We start from the raw sequence: 13,993 nt of genomic DNA on the forward strand, positions 1-13,993 counted from the left end.
ACATTCTCATCATTAAATATGCGATTAGTGTATACCTAAAGGTAACCTATGTATGTATGTATGTATATATTTGTCATCATCATCGTCGTCTGCCACGCCAAATAAACACCACACAGTTTCTTATACACATACTAGTAGTATATATAGGTAAAATCTAAGATTTTTTGTTTGCCTGCGATTGTTTGCCTTGCTTGCAGAAGTCCTTGTATGCACGCTCAGTCTCTTCGTCCATTTCTGGGTCGAGGTCCAAGTCATTATCTCTGACATCAAAATCATCGCCATCACTGCCGTTGGCATCATCTTCAGCAGCAAGAAAATCACTCTCCTCGGCCGTTAGCTCACGCCCATCGGGGCCATAAAACACTGGCTCATCGCTCAGACGTGGTGGCTCTGGTGGCTTGGCCACATCACCATCATCTCCACCAAGTGCGTTTAGAACCTTTCGACCCCAATTGTTCTGTTGCAATGCAATCACATTGGCAGCCATTGCATATTTACCAGGCGACTTTGCTTCAATCGCTTTTAATGCAGCAATTATAATTTGCATGTCTTGTTGGCAATCAGCGCTTAAATCATAACCGGCCAACTTCAATGTCTGGCAAATGCAGCGCACATTCTCGGCACTCTCGCAGGCCAGAAGCTTCCTCAATGAGTACACGATGTTAATGGCAATCAATTGAATGCGGGCATCATCATCTCCGCGCAGTTGCATGTACAATTCGGCGAGGAATAGAGCTGTCTCTCGCACCTTTTGCTGCTGTTCAATCGATTGCATGTACTTGGTCACCTCAGCCTGGTGATACTCCAGCTTACACTTGAGCAAAGTGTGGAACAACGAATCCGGCTTGAGATTCAGCATGTGCAATAGATTGTACAATTTAGCGCCCATGTATCGAAAATTGGGCTGCTCAATTGATTTCTCAAATATATCCTCCATGGCGATCGAAAGTACATAGTTGTTACTCTCCATGCCATCAAAGATGGTTAGGAAACGTGATGCAATTGTATCAAATTGTCCGGGATTCTAAGAATCGAACAAAAATGATATCAAATAAAATTTAAAAATGTGCTTTGTTGGTAGTATGTAGAGTGTACACATGTTGAATTCGCTGGAATATGTGTTTACTCACCTGGTTAAGGCAATGTATTACAGTATCAAGATACTCTAAAGCAATCGTCTCCATGTCCGGATGAGACGAAGCTGACGAAGTTGATGCTGCAGCCGATGAAGTCGATGGTTGCTGCTGCTGATGTTGCTGCTGCTGATGTTGTTGTTGATGGAAATATTGCTGCTGCTGCGGCTGTTGTGCAATTTGTTGGAATGAATTATTTAAATGCGCATGACGTTGAAATTTCGATTGTGATTGGTGTTGTTGTGTGTGCTGTTGGTGTTGTTGCAGTGTTTGTACCTGCTGCTGCTGCTGTTGTTGTTGCTGATAATAATTGCCACCATTATGAGGTGCCTTGTTGCCAAAATACAGACGAGCATTCACCGAGTTTGATAGCTGCTGAATCTCATTGTTGAACTGATGATTCTGATTCTGATTCGGATTCTGCTGATGATGATTATAATTTTGTTGATGTTGATGCTGTTGCTTGTAACCATTCATATAGCGTGGCTGCTGTTGTTGATGTTGTTGTGCGTACGGTGTTGGCCCAGATGATTGATGTTGTTGCTGATATTGTTGTTGTTGATGTGCCTGAGGTGCTGCTGGGCCTCCCCTTATCCCCTTATCCATGCCACCGTTATTCGACTGGTTAGGTACAAAAACATTCGCGGTTATCGATAGCTTCGATGGCCCATATCTGTGCTGTCCATCAGTTGGCTGCTGCTGTGTTGCAGCTGCATAATTAACAGCTGGACCAGCCGCATAGCCAGCGTAGCTCACACTAACAAAATCATGAAATGCATGCGCCTGCGGCTCTAACGGCAACGGCATTCCAACGGCAGCAAGTTGTGGTCCGGCAGCACCTGGTCCGGCGGGATTCGGTCGGCGCAATTGCTTGTATTGATCCTCGGGTTCGAAGGGTGCACGGCATGACATTGCGGTAGCGGCGTCGGACTCAAAAACTAGTAAAGAGAAATGTATGCAAAAAAAATATATATATATATATTTTAATTGAATGCACATTGATGGCAATTAAAAATGCAAATCACATTCATGTTCCATTGCGGTTACGTCGAGAGTCGCAAATTCGTCCAAAGCAGCGGACATTTTGTTTCCCTCCTCGTTCCGAAATTTATTTATTTTTTATTTTAATTTGAATTTTTTTTTTTTTTTTTTGATTATTTGCATAAATCTGATTTCTTATCCAAATAACGATGACTGGACTGTTATTTTTGATCAACATTTAATATTTCATATTATTTTCACTGCCTACCTTAATTGTCGTTCAATAATTTTACGTATACGTCGATGCTATTTTTTTTTTTTCGTCTTGCTTGCGTCGTCACCTTTTGCTGCCAATTCAACTTTCTTTTCCTTTTTCTACATGCGTTTAGAGAATACAAATTTATACATGGGTTAGTAACGAATACACTTAATATAAATATATATATGGATGTCTTAATATAATAAATATTTTGTTGATTACAATTCTAAATTGTTCAGCTTTTTTACCTTTTGTGAAATTGTTACAATAAATTGCGATTGACTTGTTTTCACCGCGACAGCTACACAGGGTTGATAATCGAAATCTATCGATAAATTGATGGTGAATTTTGTCAAAAATTTGCCAGACTGCTTTTGGCGGGTCACACTGTCACTCACTTTGATCACAATTTAAAATATTAAAAATAAGCAATTTAATACAAATTTATAAATGTTGTTGTTGGTGAACAAAGTTTAATTTAGTTATTCCAAAAATTTGACAAAATTCTAACAAAAATTCTGCAAACGTTTTTCAAATTCTAGCTTTTTCTAGATTTAACGTTATAGAAGTTTCGGATTTAAGCCCATGTTGGAAATTGGTCACAAATATGAAAAGTGAGCTGAAATCCGTGACCCAAGCCTGCCAACCCGTTTTTGGTTTGGGGCATGACTAATAAAACAAGTTGACAGCACTGAAACACATTGTGTTTGATAGAAAGAATATAAACAACAACTATGCGAATATTGTAATTCACACTAGTCACACGCATATGTTGGACCAAATAATTTGAGCTGTGTAAGGGGAAATATATTTTATATTAGAAAATAATGGTTCGATGAAAATATATGTGATAACTAGCTAAATAATAAATAAGTGCAATAAATACAGGTCCACATATATATTTAGATGTGTTTGTGTGTCCCTGTGCAATAATGTGCAGTGCATATTTGTTCTTGAACAATATATTTCAAATGAAGTGTTGTTGCAATTATTAAATACATTTCGAGTATTCAGTATTTACACAAAACAAAATCACAGTGAGCTTTGACATTAAAGCGCGCGTACTAATGTAACAAACACATGTTTGTGTAAATAATATATTTAAAAATATACAAGTTCATTGAACTCGCTCATTAGCATATGTATATTCAGTTAAAACTGACTAACAAGCTTATAATAAAGTACAAATATATGTATGTACATATGTATGAAAATCTAAAAAAACACAAAGTGAACGAGGTGGGAGTGGCGAGAGTCCTCTTCCTCACCCATACATACATATACAAATATACGTATGTACATAGAAACAATGAATGTGTGACGATTGAGTTATCTCCAAGTGCCTCTTGAGTAGAAACTTCTTATTTATTGAGTTTGAGTTTGCGATCGTGACTAATTCGGACTTGTTGATATAATCTAATCTTTGTTTGTTGTTTTATTATGACCCCCGTGTAACTGATTTGGTTGTTCACTGCAAATATCTAAACTGACTTTTCCTTTTATGTGCTTTTGTTCGCCATTTCAAACAAATAGTTAGTCTAGTAATTGTTTGGACAAAAGAAAACCGTCGTTTTGAGAAAAACGCATTAAATTTTAATTTAAGGGGTTATATATAGTTATGAGGTCGAAAAAAATGAATTTTTCAAGAATTTTTTCTAAGCAAACTATTTGGTGTATTGATTTAAAACTTGGCAGGTATATTATGACAACCTTAAACTATATTCACATATAGTTTACCGGGAACGTTGATATTGCCAATTTTGCAAAAAAAAGGCCTCTTGCGGTGAGCACGATATCTCTGGACTGGATCATCTAAAAAGCAAAAACCAAATAAATTGCATTAATATAATAAATAATCTAGTGAATTATCGAAGGAATTAGCAAAAAAAATTTTTTTAAAAAATGGCGGCAAAGGTTCGATTTTCGACCAAAATTCGGCTCTTTAATTGTTCATAAAAATAAGAAATTTTCATCGGATGGGGAAATCGTTCGATTAATTACTAAAAAATGTAGTTAAGAAGCTTGTGTAAAAATTTCAGACCGGTTCAGCCGCTTCTGAGAAATCTTGCTCACCGACTTTGAAAACACCGTTTCGAGAAAAACGCGTTTAAAGTTTTGAAAGCACTTTACGGTCCCCTACTGTTACGCATATGTTATCTCTCGGTTCACTAATGTGTCTATAACTTCGAAAATATTAGACGGATCGACTTGAAATTTTGTGTGTGCATACTCATTTATATATATATATTAAGAAAATGCAAAAAAATCGATTTTTTGAAAATCCTAACTGTATATAACCCCTTAATACCATTAAAAGATTGTGTTTTATTTTATTTTTTATTGCATTTAAAAGGAAAAGGAAAATATGTACACAAAATCACATAAAAATAACTAAATGTAATGAATCTCATTGTTTCATGTTTTATATTTGTTTTAAGAAACATAAGAAACTAAAATAAAATAAGACAAAAAAATGCATATATGTACAAGAAAAGGAATTTTTTCGTTGGTCAAAGAATTACTTGACTAACTGTAGATGAGTTGTACTTGTTTTTTAGGGTATTATAACTTTGTCACGATATATGTGACACATTGCAGTTCTAGTTTAATTTATATTTATATGAGACTTTTGTGTTGCTAAAGTTTAATTAAATGAACAATTAACCGCGATAATTATATTTTTCAGATCACGTCACACCCAAAATGAACAGTTCTAATGGAAGGGAGCTAAAACATAGCTATCGGGACATAATCCAGGTGTTTTTGATGGACTTTAAAAAGGACTTCGATTGCAAAGATGTCGAGGATACACTACGCACAATATTAAAAAAGAAGGAAGTCGATGCTATTATAAAATCTCCGTCAATATATCAAATATATCTGTTGTTTTGGACATTACATGAACAATCATTGGAAGTGGTACAACGATTTGTCGAGAACGATATAAACAAGATGAACTATGATTATCTTATGTCTGCAATCAAAGATGAGTCTCGGAATCCAAGTTCAAGCACTGAAAATTACATAAGGGAAAGAGATATTTTGTATAATGATAATCAAAAGTTTACCAAATATAATGTGCCAAGAATTGAACCATATTTGGAATTGCAGAAAGCATTGCTAGAGCTGCGACCATCGAAAAATGTCGCTGTCGAAGGAGTACTTGGAGCTGGAAAGCAGTGGCTTGTCTTGGACGTATGCTCCTCTTATGCAGTCCAACGAAAAATGGACTTTAAGATATTTTGGCTAAACGTTCGTGATTGTCGCTCACCGGAGAATCAACTGCAATTACTTCAGTCCTTTCTCCACCAAATTGCTCCCAGTCTGCGCATTAATTTCGATCAAAGCGTTGACGTGCACATTGAGAGAGTGAAAGCTGAGCTGAGACATATACTTAAGGATAAGCCTTATAGAAATTGTCTACTTGTTTTACGAAATGTTCAGAACAAAGAAACCTGGAAGGTCTTTAACCTAGGATGCAAAATCCTGTTGACCACACGAGACAAGAGTGTCGTGAATTATCTGTCACCAGCAACCACCACTCATGTCACCCTTAGAGATGTCCTCACACCCTCCGAAAGAGAGTCATTATTTGCCAAATATCTTCCGTCAATACCTTCTGAATCACTTAAGCAATTATCGAATGTTCAAACAACAAATCCACTTCTACTAAGCTTTATTGCGGAGAATATACACAAAGGTATTTGTACGTTGGACAATTGGAAAAAGTATGTCACGTTTTAAACTACAATCATATATGATATATTAATATATTTAAAAACTTTTTAAACAGCATTAACTTTACCAAATTGACTACCATTATTCAAAACTCGCTTAACGAACTGAAACCAGCTGACAAGGAACACTTTGAAACGCTTTTCATATTTCCGAAATCTGCACACATACCTATTAAAGTGAGTATAAATGTTATACTAAATCTAAATGCAATTGATTTAGAGATAGAAAAAAAATTTACATATTTCAATGTGTAAACAAAAATACATTTTCCTTTTTTTTTTTTTTTTTAAATTTTTGTATATTTTTATGGTTTTTGATTAAATAAAAAAATAATATTAACCGGATCTTTTGATTTGAACTATTAAAAATAACAAAAGGAAATATGTGAATTTTGTTTTTCGACAAAATAATTACTTCACCACTTTTTTTTAATTTTCGTCCAGCTTTTGGGCCTAGTTTGGTCGGTTGCTGAACCGAGGATTGTCATTAATAGCTTGTACAAATATTCGCTGGTCAGAATACATGAAAATGAGACAATTTCACTGCCTAGCATATATTTAGAGCTCAACACACCCATTCCGAATGAAGCTGCCTTAAGCAAGAAGATTGTAGATTCTTACAAGTGAGTTACATAATTCTTAAATTAAATTAAGAAACTTAATAATTTTTCTGTCTTTTAGTATACACCAAGTGTTCAACCAATGCAACGATACAACTTTGTCGCAATTAGACTGTTATTTCTATAGCCACATTGGACACCATTTGAGCAAACTTAGTGATAAAAAGGAACGCGTTAATTTATTTCGCAAGATCTTTTTGGATTTTCGATTTCTTGAGCAGAAAATTCGTAATGATACAACGCCGTGGTATGCTCGTGGATCGATTCTTCATACTCTGCACGTTATTAAGTTTTACAGGGATCAAATTGTTGGTAAGTCAACGTGACTAACAAATATGTAATAAATAGTAATGAAATTTGTTTCATTTAGATAATGATAGCAATTACGGGGAACTTGTGAATGCGCTCTTGGTTTTTCTGACGAAAGTTGAAGAAAAGCTGATAAGTTCGAAATTTACGAGCCTATTGCAAATTGCCGTAATGTCGGGGGAAGGTCCAGTTCATGAAGAAGCGCTGCATCAAGTTCAGCGATTTCCGGACTTTGTTTGGTTGACAGAACAGTAATAAAAATAATATGTGTACCTATTTTTAGATAACTTATTAACCGAGTTCTCGAATTTCAGTGGTCGCTTTCATCAGCATCGGGAAATCATCAATTTGGGGCAGGATGAAGTGCGACATGCCATCTATCTGGACAATGACTATTGCCTGATGGCACTTAGTTCCCAAGAGCTTCTGCTTACGGACGTATCACTGACTGGTGATAAAACCAGTGTGCTAAGCGATAAAACTGATACCAGTGACATTACGGAGATGCGTGTGTTTAATAAACAGATGCATCTGCTAACGTTACACAAAAATGGTAGCTTGAAACTGTGGTCTCTGAGGGATTTGCTGCCACGTCGATCTGATTGCGACAATTGTCCGGCTATGCGTTCTCCTAGACTTGAACAGGAGCAAGAGCACTCAAAACCGCATGGTCCCGAGCAGTATGTCAATGACGCAATTAAACGTTTCATTGTTAGCAAATGCATATCAGCATTTTATCTGGATGAGAATGTACGCGCAGGAGATTATTCCATTCAACTCCATGTAGCATTTGACGATGGAGATATTTGTATATTGAACTGGGATGATAAGGACAAGAAATTTATAAAATCACACACGCCAATACTGCCAACAAAACAGTCTGATGTGCGATATTTTTCAAAAATATTGAATCGTTTCTATGTCGTCTGGTCGGATAAAAGCAATTTAACCTTTTGGAATTTGCGAAATGCATCAAATGTGACGGATGAGGAATATAAACAGCCGAAGGAGAAGGCACTTGCGATGGAAACTTATATCGAAAGACTTGACGATGGTGTTCAGTATACAATTATGATAATAATTTATGAGAAAAGTGTCTGGCGATTGAAATTTAAGCACATCGATTACTGCAACTACCTCAAGGATACTCTGACCGTGGAACGTTTGCCATTGTCGGACTCGATTCCGTCAACTGTAACCTGTGGCAAGCTGTCAACTGATGGCCGTTATTTAATGCTCGGCACGCTGGAGGGTATTGTTGCCTACGATTTGAAATTTCCATACTGTTTGCTACGAAGTAACGTCAGTGAACGTATAGTGTGTTTGGATGTCTACGATTTAAACGATTCCATTTTCAAATACATTGTTCTATGCGGGGCAAAGGGAAAACATTTTTTACACGTTCACACTTTGCGGAGCACGGATACGGATGTTATTACCTGGGTACACCATGTAGATGAGAGTGATGACCAATTGAAGGATCGTAATACAAAAGGACGAGCACATCTTGAACCTAATGTCTATCTGCGTCCGCTTTTGAAAATGACCGATGATGGAACATTGTATGCCGTCGATTCCAGAGCGAGAATTCATAAAATTCAAGCGACGATAGGACTCAATTCTGGCCGGAGACAGAGTATTGCCAGTTGGAAAACGATTGCAACACCGCATCTGGAATGTGAAAAATATATTACCGCCCTATGTGCTGGCAAGGATGGTACCATTTATGCCGGCTACAATAATGGTCAAATTATTAAAATCAGTGAGATTAATATTAGTAATATGCCCCACGTATTCGAGGACTCTATTGACTACCTTAAAGAGATCAATTCACAGAAACTACTTGCCTCATTGTGCAATTGCACTATTATATTGTCACTGTCGTCAACTGGGGATAATTTTTTTTTGCCATTTAACACAATGTACGCCAGACTCGTTTACGAACACTTTTTGCTTCTGTTTTCAGACAGTGGAGTCTTCGTAAGTCAATTTTTTATTACATGAGTTTTAAATTTAAATAGTGAAACAGTTTTAAAGTTTGATTTCTTTTTATAGCATTTGAATTTGGATAAATCTGAACAAGATGAAGCTGAACTTCTACAATTTGAGCAGCTACAATTAAAAAAAACAGAATTTATACAAAGTTTTGAAAGACCTTATGGATTTGATTTAAAGGATAACATGCTTTATTTAGCATTTGGAGACAGCACTTTAACGGTGAGTGCCGAAATTTTGAGAGTAAATTCTTGTTGAAGATTATTTACAATTATAGATAATTGTAATAATAATTGATACACAAATTAATAACTAATTATGTTTTTGATTTCAGGTTTGTAAATTGAGTGTCGCAGATAATGAACTAGACTTCAAACGACTTTGCAAGGAGAATATCAACAATCCAAGCCAAATAAATCATCTAACTGCCTCAAATGATGACCAACTGATTGCTCTTGGTTTTAAGAATGGAAATATTGAGGTATAAAGAGCAACATTATTTTAAAATTCTTCCAAGATTCACTTAAATTTAATTTCCTCGCAGCTTTACAGCTTTGAAAAACATCGGCTGCAACATATTTTCACCATTAAGCAGGGACATGAGACTAGCAATGCAACGCAACTGCGTTTTTCACCTTGCAAACAGGTGCTGGTCAGCTGTGCTGAACAATTGTGTTTCTGGAACGTGAAACATATGCGAAATAATCAGTCGATTCCGGAACTTCGCAGTAGGCGGCATAATCAGATGCAGCAACACATTAAGGCCAAAGGACGCGAGGAAGTGGATGCAGCGCGTTTCTTGGATGTATCTACGGAAAAGTCTTTTAACGATTTATCGTCGCCACAATGTGAGAAATTAATCCCTGTGGCAAAAAACAGAGCCTTTCTATGGGCGGATAAACGGGGCAATGACAAATTGCCGGAGCTGTTGGCGTGCATTAAATTTGTTGGCAACGAAGCAAGACATTTTTATACGAGCGCCGATTTTACGCAATTCTATGTAATAGACGACGAGGGAGTATTCTATCATCTTAAGGTATTGGAAAACAGTCCGGTGCAATCTTTGCGAGTAATCGACCATGTGCCGGATATTCATCTCATCGGACAAAGGCCAACTCTTTTCGATGAGCACCATGATGGTGATGATAAAGTTGATGATAATGACGGAGGCGTCGATGTCGTTGGCAGCGGCGACATGTTGCCCGAAAGGCAATCGAATCAGATATGACGCCAGGAGTGTGTCAATCCTTGGCGCACACTACATGAAATGGGACTATCCCCGTTCCCCCTTTTAGGATTGTTACTGTATTACTTAGTGATATTAATACTTTTTTGTATCAACTCAAACACATGAGTATCTCCCTCTGTCCTTCCGTGCAATAGATGTTAAGTTACTATGCATTATTATAAATATTACATTACATATGTATGTATGTTTGTAGATAGTTTTATATGACAACTCAATATCTAGCCTAAATATTAACAAAGTCACGACTTAATATTTACTAAATAGAAAATATATTTTTTTACTCGTATATTAAAAATAGTTTTTTCTTACACTCTATGGACAATATTTTCAAAATATTCAAAAATGCAACAAAAGTCAGTTTTAGGTAATTTTCTTAAAAAAAAATAATTTCTTTCATTTTTAAGCTAGACCTTTGAAATTTTGTATGAATATTTCCAATTTTATAAGTTTTAATTAGAAGTTATTGTAAAAAATTCATCCCTCGGAGGAGTGGCGAACTCAAACAGTCATTAAAGTTAACAACAATATTTTTTTTTTAATTTATAATTTAATGAAAATTGCAAAATTAAACACTTGTTTTAAAATTAAGACGCATTTTAAGTTCCGTACGGTAAATCTGTGGGGTTTGGGCGATAACTGTCTTATGATAAATAACCTATTTTATTTGCTTAGTGATAGCACTTAGTAGTTATATATGAGTAACAGCTGGTTTTTGTGTTTATACGATTATTTATTGTAACTGCACTACGCTCTTCTTCTTCTAACACCATTTAATTGCGAGATTGCATCCGTTTTTGTACTATAACTATGCTTAAGCCCGCCCAGATGCAGGCAAATCCGGGATAATGTAGTTAGAGAATTTAATACCAAAACGTTCTGTATTAATGGAATTGTGACGGTCGGAGGTGGAATCTCGTTATCTTTCATTAAAGTTAAAAAAAAATTTGTTTCATTGTATATCCACACACCTAAAATCTCTAGAGGTTTTTAAAAAATGATTTAAAGAATTTGAAAAGTTCGGAGCTTACAAAATGTCAGTAATTTTTTATATTTTTGATATACAATATGTATTTCCAAAGTTACTGAAGTCGACTGCCATAAAATTATTTAAAATTTTAACTATTATTAGTTATTAGTAGTCGTGAATTTTTTGCAAAACTATATAAGTTAAGACTTTTTCGGAGAGTAGTTTCTTGTGCGCACTCACCATACATAATCTTAAAAGAGCATTCAGGCATGTTCTAAAAATGTTCTATAAAAATCTATGCTTTTTTATAGAACATTTGAAAAGCAATATTCTATGCCACGAAATTGTTGAGTAAAACAAAATTGATTTTCAAATAAAATTAAATTGCCTATCAGGTGTGCTCTACAAATTTATAAGAGCGATAAAGCAACCGAAAAGCAATTGTTGGTGTTCCTGAAAAAAAGAAACCATTGCTTTCAATTGTCTACAAAAAATTGAGAAATTTGACAAAATTAAATATTTATTAAATTGAACTAAAATATCTTTAAATTGAATAAGAATGCAAAAAAATATGTTCGAAAATATTAAATCTCCAACAATTTTGGAAAACCAACATTTCATACGGTTTTTTTCAAAAACATTTCTCTTCAAAATCTCTAGAGATTTCTGGAACACACCTGTAAAGCAAATTTAGAATAATTTTTTTTACCAAATACTTTTCTGTATCTTTTACTCAAAACCTTTCAAGCACTAAGTTTGAAATTTTTTTGTTTTCTGATGTGAAGCAAAACGCCTCTGATGGCCGGTTTTCAATGTCTAGTCAAGAGGTTTGATAACTATATTAGAGATATTATGACGTAGAATGTATGGAAATTAATGGGAAATATGAAATGATCTCTTTGATAAAATGTAAGGAAACATTGAAAACTGATCCGCAGTGTTGCAAGCTTTTCTTTTGACGTTATCGTAAATGGATACCCTCAACAATTTTTACCAATGGACCACAGTGAAGTATCTTGACAAAACGTTAGCACAATTCGAAGCAGCTAAAAACAAAAAACAAAATCTCAGCAATACTTGGCGGCTTGAGCGGAGTTTTTCTTTGCATTCGTGGGATTTTAAAGCGTTCGATAAGTAACCAGAATCGTTACATGAATTTCTCTCCAAAATTATTCCCAAGGCTCAACAGTTGACACTATGGGATATGACATTAGATTATCTAAAGCGTTGGACAGACTACGAATTTCCGGAAATGATTTCTGGATTACTTAGTACAACTACTAAGCAAATAACCTATAGAAAAGTCATTTCATACAACGAAAGTATCCACAAAAAATAATAATAATAATCATTATTTACGGTCCCTGCATTTTTTATCTAAACAAAAAAATTTTGAAATAATAATAAAATTTCAATTTAAAAATAATATAACATAAAAATAAATTTTAAAGTTATTTGTCTTCTTTTAAAATAACAATTTAAAATCTGGTTACTTAGCCGATACGAATATCGGTATCGGTTGGGACTACGGGTTTGTTTGAGCTTTGCTTATCGGTTAAGCAAAACCATTGTATATCGATTTCGTGGCGGTTATATACCGATATTATTATTTATGTTCCCAAAAAAAAAAATAGAGACTTGTGAAAATGTAAAAACGTTTATATTTAAACAAAAATTCTTTGAGTTCAATATTCAAATAGAAAATAAAAATAAGCTTGAAAAACGATAGTTACTGCCCAAAAACATAATTAAATCTATTTCGGTTTATTGCAGGCGAAATCAAAAATTTGGTTTCGGTTAAGGTTTCAATTGCAATCGGTTAATAGCTTTAAACATACACATTTTCTTTCAATTTGATTTTAATAAAAATTAAATAGAGGTTAAAGTAAGTTTTATAATAAGTATTAAAGTTATAAGTTTTCCTTGCAGACACCGATGCACTTGAGCAGATACGTGTCCACGGGAGTCTGCTTGTAGTACTGCTGATTACGTCGATTGGCCTGAGTTCCGGCCATTTTAAAGAGCGCAGTTGAAGTTGCCATAGGTGAGAATCAATTTTGTTTGCCACTTGTTGCATATCTCATTCAATTCAATTGTGTCGTTGACAATTGTGCGCTGAATTGAATCTGTAATAGACTCAAATGAATATAACAAAATAGGGAAACCTCATACGAATTCCGAATAATTTTTAAGAAATTACAAAACGAAGTCAAAAAGTAAGCATAATATCTTAGGAATCAAAGATAAGAAAGAAAAAATGAAATCGTAAAAAAGGAAATTTCAATAAAAAAATTTTCTGATAACCAATATTATAGCAACTGGAAGATTCAAATAAATTGGGGCCAAAATTAGGAATAATGTTCGTAGGAAATAAAAGTTGGAAAACATAACTGGGAAGACAAAAATTAGGACAAATTCAAAATTGAAATAAGGTTATAGGTCATATATTTGTAGACAGAATGTTGACACTCGACGCTAATGTCTCTCAGCACACCCATTACACAATGATAGGCAATCCTGATCACCGACACTTTGTTCTCTTCCTCTCGATATGTAATGCTCTTCAGTGCCAAATAGAGTTGCTTATTAAAATCCTGTTCCATGTTCTTTGACGTATTTAGCTTCTTTTGAGTCTCCGCTTCCAGCTCATCCCATTGTCCCAGACGCCAGAGTATCTCGTAGTCTACCCTATCCTATGGTCGGCGACGTTGCAGGAGATTGGCCAAGGAGAGCATTCTATTGC

The 13,993-nt window shown here is 35.0% G+C and overlaps 2 protein-coding genes across 6 annotated transcripts; one reads left to right on the forward strand and one right to left on the reverse strand.

Annotated features, from left to right (window-relative positions):
• Positions 1 to 19: 19 nt before the first annotated feature.
• On the reverse strand, positions 20 to 2,716 carry LOC117784153 (polyadenylate-binding protein-interacting protein 1). 2 transcript variants are annotated; one of them, XM_034621809.1, is made up of 4 exons: positions 2,622 to 2,716; positions 2,159 to 2,489; positions 1,131 to 2,071; positions 20 to 1,024 (listed from the first exon to the last, which is right to left on the reverse strand). In XM_034621809.1, the coding sequence occupies exons 2-4, from the start codon at positions 2,214 to 2,216 to the stop codon at positions 155 to 157; spliced, it is 1,869 nt and encodes a 622-aa protein (XP_034477700.1). In that variant the 5' UTR covers positions 2,217 to 2,489; positions 2,622 to 2,716; the 3' UTR covers positions 20 to 154. The 2 variants fall into 2 exon arrangements, with proteins under 2 accessions (XP_034477700.1, XP_034477701.1); XM_034621810.1 differs by having other exon boundaries at positions 2,383 to 2,489; positions 2,622 to 2,715.
• Positions 2,717 to 3,080: 364 nt separating this feature from the next.
• LOC117784238 lies at positions 3,081 to 10,569 on the forward strand. Of its 4 annotated transcripts, none has more exons than XM_034621911.1 (10): positions 3,081 to 3,168; positions 5,060 to 6,101; positions 6,167 to 6,287; positions 6,555 to 6,733; positions 6,792 to 7,042; positions 7,101 to 7,290; positions 7,354 to 9,019; positions 9,095 to 9,256; positions 9,369 to 9,515; positions 9,579 to 10,569. In XM_034621911.1, exons 2-10 carry the CDS (start codon positions 5,077 to 5,079, stop codon positions 10,260 to 10,262), a joined length of 4,425 nt encoding a protein of 1,474 aa, XP_034477802.1. In that variant the 5' UTR covers positions 3,081 to 3,168; positions 5,060 to 5,076; the 3' UTR covers positions 10,263 to 10,569. The 4 variants fall into 4 exon arrangements, with proteins under 4 accessions (XP_034477802.1, XP_034477803.1, XP_034477801.1 ...); XM_034621912.1 differs by having other exon boundaries at positions 3,093 to 3,203; XM_034621910.1 differs by lacking the exon at positions 3,081 to 3,168 and adding an exon at positions 3,243 to 3,410.
• Positions 10,570 to 13,993: the final 3,424 nt, after the last annotated feature.

This window comes from Drosophila innubila, assembly GCF_004354385.1.
Source record: "Drosophila innubila isolate TH190305 chromosome 2R unlocalized genomic scaffold, UK_Dinn_1.0 1_C_2R, whole genome shotgun sequence".
Taxonomy (NCBI): Eukaryota; Metazoa; Arthropoda; class Insecta; order Diptera; family Drosophilidae; genus Drosophila; species Drosophila innubila.

Coding starts and splice junctions, on each gene's coding strand:
- LOC117784238 (XM_034621911.1), top strand. CDS start 5,077: ATGAACAGTTCTAATGGAAGGGAGCTAAAACATAGCTATCGGGACATA. Junction 6,102..6,166: donor ACGTTGGACAATTGGAAAAA/GTATGTCACGTT, acceptor CTTTTTAAACAG/CATTAACTTTACCAAATTGA. Junction 6,288..6,554: donor CTGCACACATACCTATTAAA/GTGAGTATAAAT, acceptor ATTTTCGTCCAG/CTTTTGGGCCTAGTTTGGTC.
- LOC117784153 (XM_034621809.1), bottom strand. CDS start 2,216: ATGTCCGCTGCTTTGGACGAATTTGCGACTCTCGACGTAACCGCAATG. Junction 2,072..2,158: donor AACCGCAATGGAACATGAAT/GTGATTTGCATT, acceptor TCTCTTTACTAG/TTTTTGAGTCCGACGCCGCT. Junction 1,025..1,130: donor TAATACATTGCCTTAACCAG/GTGAGTAAACAC, acceptor TTCGATTCTTAG/AATCCCGGACAATTTGATAC.